The sequence below is a fragment of the Anas platyrhynchos genome, chromosome Z (genome assembly GCF_047663525.1).
Source record: "Anas platyrhynchos isolate ZD024472 breed Pekin duck chromosome Z, IASCAAS_PekinDuck_T2T, whole genome shotgun sequence".
Classification (NCBI taxonomy): Eukaryota; Metazoa; Chordata; class Aves; order Anseriformes; family Anatidae; genus Anas; species Anas platyrhynchos.
Genome location: NC_092621.1, coordinates 85,164,891 through 85,181,436, shown reverse-complemented (window position 1 = coordinate 85,181,436; position 16,546 = coordinate 85,164,891). Strand labels below are relative to the sequence as shown.

General features: G+C 44.2%; 1 protein-coding gene across 2 annotated transcripts in view; it reads left to right on the top strand.

Annotated features, from left to right (window-relative positions):
• The window catches only part of PAX5 (paired box 5), a 134,909-nt gene that overhangs the window by 110,162 nt on the left and 8,201 nt on the right, over positions 1 to 16,546 (top strand). For both annotated transcript variants that reach the window (XM_072031352.1, XM_038171000.2), the window contains exon 9: positions 9,933 to 10,019. In XM_072031352.1, coding sequence (XP_071887453.1) covers positions 9,933 to 10,019 — 87 coding nt within the window. The remainder of the gene's footprint in view (positions 1 to 9,932; positions 10,020 to 16,546) is intronic.

Here is a 16,546-nt window from a genome sequence, read left to right as displayed (position 1 = left end):
ACAAAAGTTTAAAGTGCATATCTAAAACCTATGTGCTTGCAGTAATTGCAGATGTAAATCTTTTTGTCATCCTGCAAAGACTAGGTGAGGTATTTCATAAATATGTCAGAGGCAGCATTAAAATTTTATGGCAGGCAGCACGGGTCGAGAATAGTACAGTGACTTCACAGCAAGGTACGTCCACCTTAACCCACAACTCATTAGTCATTGATGGGATTTCTGTGCCTTGTAGCATCTTGGAAATGAGGTAGTGTTACAAAAATCTGCATGTTTGATTTTTTAAATATGACAGCCTACTCAGGACTGTTACAAATAAAATTGTACATCTTTGACCAGGTTCTTGTTAATATAAAGATAAAGGAAGGGGACAATAGTGTGCAATCTGTAGGATAATAAAATTATATACATCCTTCATTTGAAGTTAATTGGCAGTCTTGGTGGGACAGGGAATTTTGGAGAGATGCTATTGAATATGGCTATGTGCCTTCCAGCCACAACTGCAATAAACAGCTTTTTGGCTGAAGTGTGGAAAAAAATTACCCAATGCACACAGAGATTTTGAAATCACTTGTGAAAATTTGGGCAATGGTTATACATATACTGTTAATAGAAGTGTTAGCTAACGAATATGAGGCATTACAGGCATGAGCAGAAAGCACTTTTGGTGAGTAAAAGTGTACTGGTGGAAGGACTCAAAGGTGATAATAGGTGGTCTATTGATCCCATGTATACTTACAGTGGATTTACCTGTGATCTGTTAAGCCTCTCTGGATGGGTTTCTTTAACCTGAGATGTGGCCAAGAAAAGCCTATATGTGCAAAGTGTTTTCACATCTCTATGCACGTACATCTGCACATAATCTCTCAGTGCCTGTCAGTACACGTGCTATTTTTCTTCTTGTGTGCTTCTGCTTCATCAGTGCCTTCAGGAGTGCACACAGTGCCATATCACACATAAGAATACGGACTGGAGAAGTAGTCTGAAAATGAACCTAGCAAAAAGCATCTTTTATTCAGTTCAGCCCTGCATACCTAGCGAGGCATCTCTGTTGGCAGGCTCCCTGGCTGACCTCCTAGCTGCATGCTCTGAGGTCAGACTGGTGGCTATGGCTTTGACTGGGATAAGCCACCTCCAGCCACAGCTGTGGCTCGTCACAACCAGAGCCTTGGCTGCAGGCAGAAGCCTGGGTTTTGGGGGCTCTGGCATGGGAAAGCGAGGCAGACAGTGGGGTGACGGAAACTCTGATAAGTGGGTTCTGATGTCCCAGGCATTTGCCTGTTCCCTTTCCTGGCTGCAGGCTCCCCAGTTTCACTGCTGGATGAGTTATTGTGTGACAGTCAATCTGTGAACTGAGCAAAACCTGTGTCCCTGCCTGAAGCTGGATTTTTCCACGTCCATCATTTAATTCATTTCATTTCATTTCATTTCATTTCATTTCATTTCATTTCATAGAACAGAAAAGAAAAGAAAATAATAGTTCCAGTTGGAAGGAACATACAAAGATTGTTGAGTCCATCTTTCAGGCTGCCTTGGGGCTGGCCGAAGTTAAAACATGTCATTCAGAGCATTATCCAGATGCCTCTTGGACACTAACAGGCACAGGACATTGACCACCTCACAAGGAAACCGGTTCCAACATCAAACTATCCTCTTGGTAAAGATGTTTTTCCTAATACCTAGGAAAAGGCATTTACCTAAACACACTCCTAGGCAGCGAGGCAGCGGGATTGCTGCCTCCTTGGTTTTCCTGAAACTGCAGAGAGAGAAATATACATGGTTTACCAGACATGTAGGGGAAGGCATCTCTAAGATGTGACAAATTTCTTATCTCCAAATTGGCAACCTGATGAGCACTCCACCTTTGCAGTGAGCATTGACCCTGGTCCATGTCCGCTGCTGCCCTGTTGCCCTCACTCTCCCTGCAAAAGTGGGAGAGTGAAATGCAGCTGGTGGATGGTGCAATACAGCTCTAAGCCCTGCCATCCACAGATACAGAGATGTAGAGTGTGCCTGTGACTGCCTTACCCTGCCAGGCTCTGCTTCAGTGCTAGTGTAAATCTTTTCAGAGTAATGAAGCTGTGTTTAAAGAAGACTGGCAAAATGAATGAACGGGTATGTCAAAGTCCGCAGAAATATGTTTGCTGGGCCAACTAAGTCAGGTTTACCCACACCGAGATCAGGAATGGGCATGCTGGTTTGTTGTCTTATACAAGCAGAGCATGAGGTCTGCATTAAAAGCTAAAACAAACATATGACAAACTGAAGCTGCTGTTTTCCTTTCAGACATCTCTCACTGGAACACAGTTACTGCCATAATATGTGGGACTAGCAATTCTTCTAGATGTATTTTCTAACAATCCAGTCTGAAGAAAATTTTCCAAGCCTGTCCTTCAATGATTGCCTTTCAAATTCTGTTTGCTTGTCCTGGGATTTTTGGCTGTTTATTAATTTGGGTATTTTCACTGAGATAAATTGGATAGAAAACGACAGACTTTTGGCATTATTAGTGCATTTTCCCACTTGCTTTCTTTCCAGGGTGAACACTGCGTCTGAAATACATTTTGTTTTAGTTGTGTTTTGTTACTTGTTCCCTTATTTTATTTCATTTTCTGTTTGTGTGTGTACTCGAGCAGTTAGATTAGTGGCCAATCATCTGCAAAGCAGAAGGTAAAGTTATCATTGTCCTCCATTTGTGGAGCTTCTATGGACAAGGTAAACGTGAGAGAGCAGATTTACTGGTGGTCCATTTACTGGTGGTCAGCCATTGTTTTCTACGCACCCTGATTAAGTATATCTGATATTTACAGATCACGGCAGTATAAATCACTGATTCTTTTGTTTGCTAATGAATGTTAATATTTAAAGGAAGTTCAAGGTTACAAAGCAAAACAAAAAGCAGCAATAAAAATTACTTTGGATCAAATGAAAAGATTTTTGATTCAAAGCTATATATACATTTTTTTTTTTTTCTGTGAGATTTTTGGACTTTTAAAATATTATTGAACTCAATTTGAAAACTCTGAATCACTCTGAATTTAAAAGAAAAAGAAGAGATTGGTATGGAAAATATCTGAATGAAAAGGAAAAGCACATAGGGCTAATTTTTGATGGAAGGAGTTTGTCAAATTGTTAGAAATTTGCATAAATATGGTTAGAAACTACACAAGTTTTACCTGAAAAGTGCTTGCTAGCTTCCCTGCATGTGGACAGAGCTTCTAGGGCAGTAAGTTTTGTAAGTAATGGAGGCTGCATGTTTCCAGACAGGGCTGCAAACCTGCTACTCTCTTACCCGGATCCACCTTGAGAGCTTGTTGCAGGAAAGCTGATGTGCTTCCCTGAGGGCAAAACAGAGCTCTGTAGAGCCCAGATCTTTTCTATTCTTTTCTAAAGTGTCTTGCACTTGCTTGTCGGTCTGACTTTATTTCACATGCTTCCCAGTGTGAACTAGATCATAGACCAGGCTGAAGCTGATCCCTCAGATGGTGTCAGCTAGCACCATATTCTGTCCTTTGGTTAATATCTGAAACATCAAGTGCATATCACGTGTGGCCTTATTGTACATATCACTTTTTGTAATAGATTTTAAAGTTGCATTATGAAAGCATCTATTTCATAATGTTCATAGGTAATAATAGGCTCCTTTGGTGTATTCTTGTTCCTAAGGGCAGTATTTAACCCTGCTCGCCATGCAGTCAAGCATATCTTAGTTACCAGGATAATGATTGTTATTGGAGTTCACCGAAGAAATTTATGATCCATGTGATTACTTCCACACACACACAAAAAAAGACAGAAAACAAATAAAACTCAAGGTTTTTTTTTTTTTTTTAAGTTGCATTATATTTCTTTGCCATGTGAAAAAAATAAAGACACTTGTAGCCCTTGCCTGAAGGTCAGGGTGGAATGGGAGAACAGTTAATCTACAGATGTCCAATTTCTAGGCAGGTACAGGAGCTCAGGTTTGAATTTACCCTGGACCCCAACAAAGAATGAGCAGTGTGTTGTTGTTCTTGATCAGAATTCTGTTTTGTGTCCCACACCATCCCATTCGTGTCCCTCATGAAGCTGTGTTTATTGAAAACTCTCCCCTGGCTTTTTTTACTAGTCTACCAAATAGAAGGGCTGTATAAGACACTGTCCTAAACCAGTAGCTTGGATGTCAAAAGGATGCAGCAGTTTTGGACTGGAATTAAAAACAGAGGCTTGGACAATCTGGTGAGAAGGGACCAGGGACAGCTGTAGGGGGGTTGTAATAACTCACAGTGGCTCCAGTTGATACTCATCAGGAAGTGTCCACATGCTGATTAAAAGGGGAGAGAAACACACTCATTGCTGAAAGATGCAGCTGAGGCAGATTATACAAAGATCCCTGAGCAGGTGAGTGACTGACTGACCAGGAAGGAGAAGTGTCGACAAAAATATATTGTGAAGAGTCCAATTCTGTAACTCAGTGGTTCACTTAGTTACAGCCGGGCTGCAAACATAGCAGACAGGCCAATTCTTACTCAATTGCCTGAATTTTTTCACTGATTTCTGCATGACACAATTGATTACAGAGGAAGTCAAGCCTGGATCAGGTCTGTAGGTGGTATCTTGAAACCATAACACTGATATAACCATTTGTTTCCATGGTCTTGATGGATTCTTCCTGTTGCAAACATGTGCACAAAACTTACTATCTGAACTGAGAAAAGGGAGTGAAAGGAGTGTTCAAACACGTCCACCTTCACCTTGCCAGCTCTAGTTAGCTCTTCACTTGCTCCAGAGCTTCTGATTCTCAGGATCTTGTGCGACTCCGAGGCTTGTTTTCCTTGGGAATCAAAGCTCTGTGATGAGCTTGGAAATGTTAAAACAAACTTGTTTGTTAAGTATTTGTAAAACTTTGTATTTCAGTGAAAGGATACCAGCAGCTGGGTCACAAAAATTCTTCATATTTGATTAGGTTGCTAGTTTCTACTGTTAAATGTTACACGGTCTTAAGAATAAAATATTAAGGGAAAAATTCACTACAGCTGTGCTATCTAGTGAGACAGCAGTGAGCCAGATCTTCTCCATGCTGCACAGTGATAGTGGCCAGACTTTATGGCCCAGTGTCCCAGTGAAGCCATGAATCTCCATCCTGGGAGATACCCAAAACTTGGCAAGATTAATTGGCTGGATTTGAAGCTCTCTCTCCTTTGAGGGCAGTTTTGGAGCAGATAACCCCCACAGATCCCTTCCAACTTACACTCCTCTATGGTTACAGCATCCCATTGAAAAACAAACAAACACAAAGGATGGAAAATAATTTGCATTCCCCTCTCACCTACGAAGACCCAAAGCTAGCTGAGATTGACTGCAAATCTTCCCATCTTGACTTGAGCAAGGTTTAAGCATATAGTACCCACCGTATCTCTGTGAAGCTGGTGAGAACTGGAGCTTCTGCACCTGTCTGAAGGCTGGAGCTGGCTGAGTTGCACAGCCAGCCTCAGAACCGTGGTTAATGCAACCTCTTGCAGGGGGAGACATCCCCTAAGCTTGTGCAGAGATATCTGTGAACTCCCTCTTAGTGCACATGCATGTTGCTCTCCTAGGGCCAGCCAACAACATCTGCTTTTCCTTCTGCTGTTCTGCCCATTCTTCTGCCTTTCAGTGGGCAAGGAAGGTTTTCAGCACCCTCATTCTTCTCTTGAGCTCCTAAGAGCAGTGGGGCACCTGATTTCAGGAGGTGTCTGTTGTGGGAGATGACCCTGGGCACATGCTGTGCACCTGCATCAAGACCAGCCAGCACATGCCACAGCCTCACTGAGTTAGAGCAGGTAACATGTACAATGTTTGATATAACAGGGAGAGATATCAGCCACCCCCACCTCTTTCAGGTATGAATTTAGTGGGCTGACTGATTTCTGGGGTACCCCATTTCTCTGCTGGGTACAGAAAGGACCTGACAAAGAGCTCAGTCCAAACACCTAAAGTTTAGGTAAGTTTTGTGAGTTGGGCTAAGTCCAGTACCTTGGGTACAGAGGTACATACAGCCTCCCTGGTCCTCTGTACAGGCAGTTTTCTTAAGCCATGGTATTTTTAAACACACCATGAAATTTTCTCTTTGTGTATTTTTTTTTTTTTTGTGATTTTTAAATACAGGTTTTTAGTCCTGCGCATCACTTTGGAAACTTAGTGGAGCCTTTACCTTAAAACCGAACTGACAGGTAAAACTGAGTTGTTAATCCCCAGTGGAAACAGGGCAGAGAGGACAAAGCAGACTTACTCACCACCACCACCAAGCTCTGCAGTTGCTCCTGGGGCTCAACCCATGGTGAGGGTGACTATGTCTCTGTCCTACCATCTCTGGATGGAGTTCTTCTCTTCAGGTTTGCTGCTGTGTCGTAGCTCTAGCATTTCTGTGAATCACTCTTCCCTCTTAAACCTTTCAAAATGAGACCTCTACCTCTAGTGCAGCCTTTTTGAGCTATAGCAGCAGTACTATCGTAACAGCCTGGGTTTGGGCCAGCAGGGATGGGGTGGTGCTGTCCAACATGAAGGAACAGATTGCCACCCCTGCTCTACAGTGCATCACATGTGTGTGTATCCCAGGGTAGCTGCTCTGTTGTACTTTTTGAGTGGGGCTGGCCACTAAGCACTGCTGCCAAGAAGTATATCTGATGGGCCTTGGAATATGTGGTGAAACTCACGAGGCATTCGTGCAGCATTCATTCATCTAGTTTAGTTTCACTGTGGCTGTACCATTTGTCTGCCCACACATTGTGATGATAGCTGCAGGGCTTGAGACTTTCTCCCCCATTTCTCCTCTTTTCCCTCCCATCCTTATTCCTTTTCTCTCGTTTTCCTTTCCCTTTCTGCCCCCCCCTACCTCCTCCCCCAATCTCTTTTTGCAAGGCTGATGGATATGCAGAGTATGTTAAGAAGCAAGCAATACTGTCACTGAACTGATGGTGTTCAGTGACTCTTCGAGCTCCTGGCTGGTCTGTACTGCAGGAGCTTGACACCCTGACCACTGAGGCATAAAAAACAGAGAATTGGAAGCCTCAGCCTGACAGGCACCAGAGCATCCCCCAGAGAGGGTCCAAGATATGTGTGTGTGTGTTTGTGTGAAGGGAAGAGGGTAGTGGAGATTTTGGGGGGAGGAGAGCAAAGCAAGAGAGGATGAGACAATGAAATGTCAGCCCATAGCCAAGCTGCAGCGCTGCTGAATGTTTAGAAAGCACAGCTGCCTACTTAGCAGTGTGCAGAGTGTAAGTGTGTGAGGGAGCACGATGTTCCAGGTGAAAATGCCCAGGACTCACAGAGGGATGTGTTGTCCCGTCTCCTGATGGGCTCGGGTCATGCAAGGGCACAATGGCTTGGTATGACATTTGTTCAGCCTGAACACAAGGCAGCTGGGCAGACTCTTCTCCACACCCAGGACTGCTTCTTGCACAAAGGGTCTGCAGCTGGGAGCAGAGGCTGTCCTGTCCATTGTGCTCCTCTGTCCGTACACTGTGCAGCTCCCAGGAAGGACGGTGCAGAGACACGTGTGCAAGCTGTGTCAACCAGGCAGCAGCGGCACGGTGGGCCATGCACACCTGCCCTGGTCTTGTGCTATGTCCAGCCTGAAAAACGTTGGGAAGCTTCAGTGAATATTTTATTATTTTAATAGTCATGCTCCCATGCAACTGAACCTCTGAACTGAACCTCTGCCAAACCTCTAAAAATTAAAAAAAATGAAACCCCTGGGGAAGCCAGTGTGTCCACAGGAAAAAGTATTCACAGGATGAAGGGGTCTTTGTGCGGCACACACTTGGATGGAGAAATTGGGCTTGAGCCTTCAAGGGCTGGAAAAGATGATATTACTCAGCCGTTAAGATAACAACCAGTTTGCCACCCATAGGCTTTGTAGGCTTCAGCAAACACCACTAGGACAGAGCCGAGTCAGAGACCTGGTGGAATGCAAGAAAAACAGAGAAAACATCTGACTGAGAAGACAGTCTCAGGTGCAGCAGAGAGTCACAAGAAGTGACCAGAGTGGTGTTTTTTTTTTTTTTTTTTCTTTCTTTATTTTTATTTTTTTGGGACCTCAGACGGTTCCTGCTTCTGTCTGTGCTGCTTTCTCTGTGCCTTGTTTTTTAGCCAACAAGGGTGAGTACTGAATGGAGGTAGTGGTCGGGTACTAAAGTTATCTATGATCCAGAAGGACAAGGACTAGGGAGGATATGTAAATAAATGTAAATGTGTTGCACCACATAGAAGGATTTGGAAACATTTCTATTTTCCATGGCTGCTAGAATGAATACTGTTTCTTAGAAGTAGTAATGAAAAGCTGTTCTGAACTTCTGTAGAAATGTAGTCAAAACACAATTGGCACTTAACTGAATGGGCATTTAATGGTCCCACCTGCAGCTGTACAAATCTTTATTTTCTGCTTGTGCTCCTGCAAACGTGCCTTGGCCAACCAGTGTGTAACAGCTGGAGGAGGCACACGTAAAGAAAAGAAAAATGCTGGGCCAGCGCCATGGTCTGTCTGTCCTGTCTTCCTGGCCTGCAAAGCCAGTGCCTGCTGCTCCAAGCAAGGTGCAGGTCTACCCATGGAGATGTCAGATGACCTGTCTGTAGTTGGTACTCTACACATCCGTAAATAGAGGTAGGGAGAAACAATGATGCATAAGGCTCATAAATGAAATGAAATGAAATGAAATGAAATGAAATAAAATAAAATAAAATAAAATAAAATAAAATAAAATAAAATAAAATAAAATAAAATAAAATAAAATAAAATAAAATAAAATAAAATAAAACAAAATAAATCAGAACTGGTTTGTTCTGGGCTTAACTGCTTCAGTGCAGGGTGAAGCTGTGATCCCTGTGCAGGTTTGCCACTTGTGCCAGCAGGTTGGTGGGATGTTGCTGCCAGGTGTTGGTTGTGTGGCTCTGCTGCTTGGCTGGTTAAAAGCAGTCCCCGAGTGTGATGTGGAAGCTGTGCCATAGCCAAGGACCAGAACAGCTGAAGGCTACAGACAGCATCTTCCTTCTTCAGCCTGGCAGCCTTCTCCACTACTTAGCAAAGGAAAATTTCTTCTGCTGTGCTGTTTTGTATGCATTTGTGTACTTGAGAGGAAGCAAGAAAGAAGAAAGAAAGATAGAAAGAGAGCAGGAGAAACTGCCATTTGTGTAAGATGCCCTAACAAAACAATGGCAGTATTTGTATTTTTGTGGGGCTGGAGCTGGGTGCCCTGCCCAGGGTCAGAGCTACATGATGAGCACTGTCCTGATGAGCTTGCAGCTGAGGTATGAAACAGGAGAATACGTGCAGGGAACAAACAGATGGGGAAAGCAGGAGCTCACAAGAAGATAAATAACAGTAACTCTTTGAGTATTTACTTTGCATTGGTCCAGAAGGTTTCAAAGCCACCCGAAACTGATGCCAGCATCCCTCTCCTTTGGTTAAAATGATCGATGGAAGCCTGGGACTAAAACCATGTTCTCCTGGAGAGCCTGGAATGATATTCAATACCTAGAAGATTAGCTGATTTGTCTTCTCCTCCCAGTAGAGAGCCTAGTTGACCAGCTCTGTCCCAGGATTGCATTTCTTGTCCTGCTGTAGGACCACAGTGGCAATGGCCAGCCCCTTAGGTGTGTCCCAGACCCTTCTCCATTCCTCCAAGCTGTCTTGCTCCTGCAGCACAGACGGTGTGAGAAAATCCCACCACCTCATCAGGCATGATCTACAGTGCAAGAAGAACACGTAAAAGATGACTGTTCCCATTCATTTAATAATTTGGCCATCCAGATTGCCCTTCTTCAAAGAGAGTGATCAGCAGTGCTTTTATGAGAGTCTTCACTAGAGTATAGCACATACTGCTTAGTTCCTTTCCCACATGAACAACTGAAGTCTTAAATCAAATGATCTTTTCTTTTGTCTTTTTTTTTTTTTTTTCTTCTGTTTTCCTTTTATTTAGGGAGTGAGTTTTCTGGGAGCCCATACAGCCATCCACAATATTCAACGTACAATGATTCCTGGAGGTTTCCCAATCCTGGACTCCTTGGTAAGTTACTGCCCCTCCCTTCAGGCTGCGTTGCTAGCTGTGGCTCATTCATAAGCTGGAGGCAATTATCCACCACCTGGGGGGGCAGAATGCATGTCCTGGTGCAGTCCTACATCCCAGTGCTCTTCCCTGGTGAGTGGCTGCAGATCTTTGTTGGGGCATGATAATGCTCTTAGTTCCTCTTGTCAGCAGGAAGCCCCATGCCAAAACCTCTTGTCTTCCCGTTTCTGCTCCATAAGATCATTTGACAAACAGAAGGCATTGTTGGAAGACTGGATGCCCATTTCTGGAGGGCAAGGAATCCTATTTGTACAAAACTAGTGGTGTTTTACTGGGACACCTGCTTCAAGAAGTTGCTGTGTCTGTTACAGTCAGATGTGAGCCCCAGCACTCTCTGCGCTGTTATTTTCTTGCTGGCTCCAGCCCTTTCCCTTTCTCCCGGCCCTCATGTTGTGCATGCTCTTCAATTGTTCTTTCACCAAATGCAGCTTTTCTTCTGCAAGGGACTGTTGTGCCAGTGCAATCTCACTGATGTCTGCATGGGCTTTCATAAATGGTGGGGGGTAGGAGCCCTGTGGCTCATGCAGGATCATGGCCCTCATGTGAAGCATAAACATAATCCATTTTACACCACTGTCAAAAGCTGGCCCACTTTGACCTTGTACACATGTAGCATGCAGTAATTAGAATTTTTCCCTGCATAATTTGCATGGATGAGGTAAGTAAAATACCAATTAATTGTCATCTCTCAACACAGGAATAGCATGCCTTAGAGATTTCCAGATTTATGGATGACAGGGCTGTTATATGTGACCTCCAGCAGAGAAATAATTTTGAATTTTTGTCTTTTTTTTTTTTTTTTTTCATCCAGTTTCTTTGTTTTAAGTAATTGAGTCCCCATGTAATTGAGCCACCCAGGCTGTATTCATCATAGTTCTTGTCCTTAAACAAATCCTTCGGGAGCAATAGACAGCCTCTGCCTCTCATGCCATGGTGCTGGTATACTACTGCTATTTGCTGTGCCACATTTAAGGGTTTGTTAGTGCTTCCATCATAAATCAGAGAACAGATCTTCAGCTAATATAGATGGGCATAGCTGTACAAAGCCAGGGGAGACCCTGTGCTTAAACCCGTAGTTACCATGGCCACAGCCAGGAGTGCCTGCAAGACTTTGGTTTGGCTGCATGAAGGAAGCCGCTTTAGCCAGTAGAAGAGTGCATGCAGTTATTTCCTAGTTCCTGGTTTTGCAACTCCTTTGGAAGCAGATGAGATGCTTTAACCTACTGCTGAAGGGAGGCCTTGGAAGCCAGGTCTTGCATGTGCATGGCTTATTTATTTATTTATTTATTTATTTATTTATTTATTTATTAATTTTCCTGCAAACCTGTGAATAAACCAGCAGGATTTTCAGAATAAGTGAAAACCCAACTCAAAGTCCTCCTTTCTACATAACAAGAGTGGCTTTTGGCAAGGCTCCTGGGTCGCAGACTTGTGCCTGCAAATTGCCTGCAAGTGCAGGAGAGGATTTGCTTCTTTTTCCTTGTTTTCTTTTTGGATGATAAACTTCTGGGGGCAAATTCTTTCTCTTCTTTGAATATGTGGGGAGACCATAGCTGAAATGAGTGCGTGCTCCTCACCTTAAAGTGAATGGACTCTAAGGCTCACATCTCAAACCAGTGAGCGTTTATACAGCAGTATTTATTCAGTAGCATGCTGTGAATATGTGTTTAAAGGGGGCAAGGGCAAAAAGATTTGAATGCTACCATTTTCCTTTGGAAACTACAGATTTATTGAACCTGAAATGTTGCACAGTGTAAATACAATAATAATTTTTTGTTATCAAGAGTTGTTAAATCTATACTTTTAGATTCCTTGTTTTTATCCTATATGAAGCATTTCATTTTGATATTTTCAAAATTGTGTGTTTCAGTAAGTACACTATCAATCACTGCTATATCATGTTATGAATGCACTGTGGCACACTGAATGGGAATGATGAGACTGAAAGCTTTTGATACATTGGAAAGAAAAAGAAATGGGAATATTTGTTCTGCAGCAAGTCCTCAGGAAGAACTTACTGCTCCTTCAGCATGATCACAAAACCAGAAGTGCTGGAGTTTCCTTTGGAGGAGGAATTCCTTTGTCTGGCCAGTGATGGTTTAAAATATCTGCTCTGCTTTGCTTCTGTCATCAGTGTAGGTATTGCTGAGCTGGTTAAGATCTGACATAATTTGTAGCTCTCTGTGGTGCTCAGGTAGTATCTGTCTATGGTCACAGTGTAAGAACTAAGAACTGTAGCAGTGAGGTCTTGACTGAGCTGAACCTTTGAGATTCCTTTTTTTTTTTTTTTTTTTTTTTGTGTCAGAAGAGCACCAAAAGCAAAATGGTGTTAAGTTTGAAAATGCATTTACTGGGAGTCTACTGGACCTAACTGGAGCATGGAGCTCTTGCCTGTGCTAACATTGTGCTGGATGGCAAGGCCGGTGAGCAGGTGCTCCAAGAGACACTGCAACATCCAGATGCAGCCATACAACCTAAGAATGTCCATGGTTGGCCATTGTCTGTAGGTCTCCTGTATCATCCAGAGAGCCCAGTTATCCATACTGTTCTGTTATCCTTGGGAGCCTAATCTGGCTCTCCATTCATGTGCCAACATGCCCACTAAACTCAGTGGTAATTTAGGGCAAGTAAGAATCTGTTGCAGAGCCTTAAATGCCTGCTCCAAGTCTCCTTGAACATTCAGAAGGCTCTGTGTTACAAGTCTGAGCACCTGCAGTAGAGAGGAGGTTAATTTAAGCTATATCCAGGATGCTTCCACTCTTCTCAGTATACGTGAGTACATTTACTAATTCTCTCCTGAGAGCAAGCTCTGGCAGTATCAGCCTCAAAGCAGAAACCTTGACAAAATTAATCAGGACTGGTACATGGACTGACACAGTTTGTTTTACTAAGTCCCTCTCCCTTCACCAAGATGAAATTGTAATACTCTAAGCACTTAACAGCACCTATGTTCAATTAATTCCCTGTTCTGGCAAGGAAGAATTGCACTGCAGCAATCACACCAGGCTCAAATCTGTGAAAGATGAATTTAAAAGAGAGATGCAGTGATTTGCAAGTGCCAGCAAGAAAGGATACTGGGGTTGAAAAATGGTTTGGGAGGAGGAATAAGGAGAATAGGAATAAGAATGTTAAGAATAGCATAAAGACTTGGGTCATTAGTCCCTGGTCTTGTGTGAATGTGGAGCAGCAGTGAGAGGAGTGAGACAGTTTCTCCACTGTGAGGTAGGGCCGTGCTCTGGGGAGGCTTGCATGAGGTATAGAGCAGCTGTATGGCCCACCAGAGAACCAGCTGCTTGCTCTTGGTTCCATGCCTGCTCTGTGCTTGCTGCAAAAGGAGCACCAGGCAGCCCACCCACATCTGCTCTGGCTAGCACATGAACTGATACAAGAAGGTGACCATGCACCTTTCTTTCTGGGGCAATCTGAAACACCGTGGTCTTTAGCTCTTGTGGAGGGGGAGAGAACCAACCTACAGTCCCCCAGAGTGGTCAAGAGAAGCAGGGGCAAAAGAAGAAATCCCTTCACCGCTGCAGCTCTGTGGCCTCTTCCCACCCTTCTGTCCTGCCATCAACCCCAGTAGTACCAATGCCTAGCTCTGCAGCATGGACACAGCAAGCGTTTGCTGCATGTCTTGACACGATTCGTCCATCCCTGACTGCAGCAGGAGTGATGGCAATCCCTGGGTTTCTATCATGATATATATGCAGGGAGGATGGATAATGCAAGAGCTGGCTGCTGGTGTTGCATCCATCTCAGTGGCTGTAGCCAGGTGTCCTCATGGAAGCAATACGAAGAGGTGGAGAAAAAGGTGTCTTGTTTTTTTTTTTTTTTTTTCTCCACCGTGCTGTTAATGACCTGAAGCTGCTATAATACAGGGATGTGCACAAAGGCATGCACACAAACATGCCGGGAAGCAAGCATGCGTGCACTGAGGGCTCAGTCTGTCACTGTCTGCAAGGCCTGGCAGGCATGCCGGTGTAGAGTCTGCTCAACAAGCACACGCTAAAAGTGGATAACAGGAAGGCAGTCTAATGAAGAAAAACGATTCAATTTCATGCTGGCTTGTTGCAATAACTTCTTTACCATTCTCTCTCATTGCTTTCGACTTGATGCTGCTCACGGCGGGTTTTGCTTGATGTGCTTCTCCTTCTCCCGCGCGGATGTGGTTCATGCGCCTTGTCTGGGAGGGCTTCCTCTCGGGGTTGCCTACAAAGTCATGGTGCTGGCACGGCATCCTGTGAGGGGAGGGCTGAAAGCTGGTCGATTAGGATTATGTTCGGTTCTTCTGTGGGTTCCTGTGAAAGGATTAGAGAACAAGTAGGCACCAGAAATGACTGTGTCAAGAAATAAATTGATGATAATATGAATTAGAAAGGAAAAATGACAAAAGGATGGACAAGTCTATTCTGGATGGTAGTATGGTGACAGGGAGAAAGAGTGATTGCTTTGTGATGTTTTCATTTTTCACTTTAAATACAAGCTTTTTATTTCACTGCTGAAATGTAAACTGGAGAAATGAAGCTCAGAAGTGTAAGGCCTCTGGAAAGCATCAAAGACATATTGCTGCCATCCTTTGCTCCAGTCCTCCTGGTGCCCTTGCTGTGTGAACACAGCAGTTTCACCTGGGTCTCCAAGAGCCTAGCAGGTTTTTTTTTTTGCGCTGAGATGCTGTAGCAGCAGAGACAACTCAGATGGAATTGCTGGGGAACAGAAATACGCCGAAGCTGTCTTTGCTTTAGGACAGAGTGGACATCTCAGTCGCCTGATCTCTTTTGTGCCACTTTTGCTGTATTGCTGGACAGGGTAAAGGTGTCCTTTCTCCTGTTGTCATTTTGAACATCCCTCCCCCCAAATCGGTTAGACAGCAGGCAAGTTTCAAAGTTTGGTGAATGGCTGAGTTTGCAGCATTGAGCTGCAAAGGGCGACAAAGACGCTGAAGGGCCTAGAGGGAGGGATGTACGAGGAGTGGCTGAGGGCACTGGGCCTGTTCAGCCTGGAAAAGAGGAGGCTGAGGGAGGCCTTCATCGCGACTTGCAGCCTCCTTTTGAAGGGGAGTGGAGAGGAAGGCACCGCTCTGTGTGAGCAGTGATAGGACCCAAGGGAACGGTGTCAAGCTGCGACAGAGGACATTCAGGTTGGACATCAGGAAGAGGCTCTTCACCAAGAGGCTTCTTCACTGGAACAGGCTCCCCAGAGAAGTGATCACTGCACCAAGCCTGTTGGAGTTTAAGGAGTGTTTGGACTGTGCTCTTAGTCATACAGTCTAAGTTTTTGGGTAGACCTGTGTGGTGCCAGGAGTTGGACTTGATGATCCTTATGGGTCCCTTCCAACTCGGGATGTTCTATGATTCAGTGATCCTATGAGCTTAGTTTGCTCTATCAAAACGGCCTCCCTTGGTTACTGCTTAAAATACTTAAATTTAGTTAACAAATCTAGATGTGATGAGTGCCTACCTGCAAGTTCTGCAAATATCTTTGCAAATGTTTACCTTGGCCAGTTACTTCACCGGCCAAGTTCAGAGTATTGAATTCCTCTGATGCATGGTTAACATGTGACTACCCTTCTGGACAACTGAAGCCACAGCCCTGAAACTTGGTTTACCTTCTTTAAACTCATCCCTTTGCAGCAGGTTTGCATGATATGTTGGATGGTTGAAGCACTGAGGACAATGCTCCTCACAGATGTGGCAGGCCCCTGCGTACAAACTCTGCTGCTGCAGCACTGACTGTTGCAGAAGCCATGCTCCCATGCCCAAATCCTGTAGTTTCTGATCCATCAGGGTTGCAGCAGAAAAGTATCATGTGCTTTGGTAGGACTCTGATCATGAGAAAGAAGTTTCTTTTTCATGGCTGTGCTGAGGATGTACTATGCAATGGTACATATTAGCTGAGCTCTGTTTTTTTGATGTATTGGCTTGTACCAGCTTGGAAATTGGCAGCATCAGGCTGGTGATAAAGCCTGAGCTAACTTCCTGACAATGTGCTCAGGAGGAAAGCAGAAGAAACAGGTGAGCTTGCATGTTAGTGGAATCCTGTTGGATCCAGCAATAGCAGTGTTCTGGGAAGTGTTTAAGCTGGTAGGGCTGTCTTACTCTTTCTGGGAAGCAGCACTTATTTTGCTGGCCTTTCTCATTCCATACCAGAGCTGCAAAGAGGAAAGAGCTGAGTTTTGGAGCCTGAGCACCTCAGACAGGTCATGTTGGGCAGAAAGTGAAGAAAGCCCTGTGTGTTGCAATTATAGCACCATCCTGAGCTGATAGTTAACACTAAAAGTCCATGGGCTTCCTCTTAGAAGTGGTGATGTGATTCTAGCTCTGTTCTTGGGCTTTTGAACCAGCAGTCCTTGAGTCATGCCTTTTTGAGGTAAACAGCAAAGCCAAAAGCACGCCTGACTTCAGATGGAGGCTATGAAAGAGGATGGGGTAGGGTGCTCTTTGAACCTGATACTACAGCCCAGCCTGCTCCAG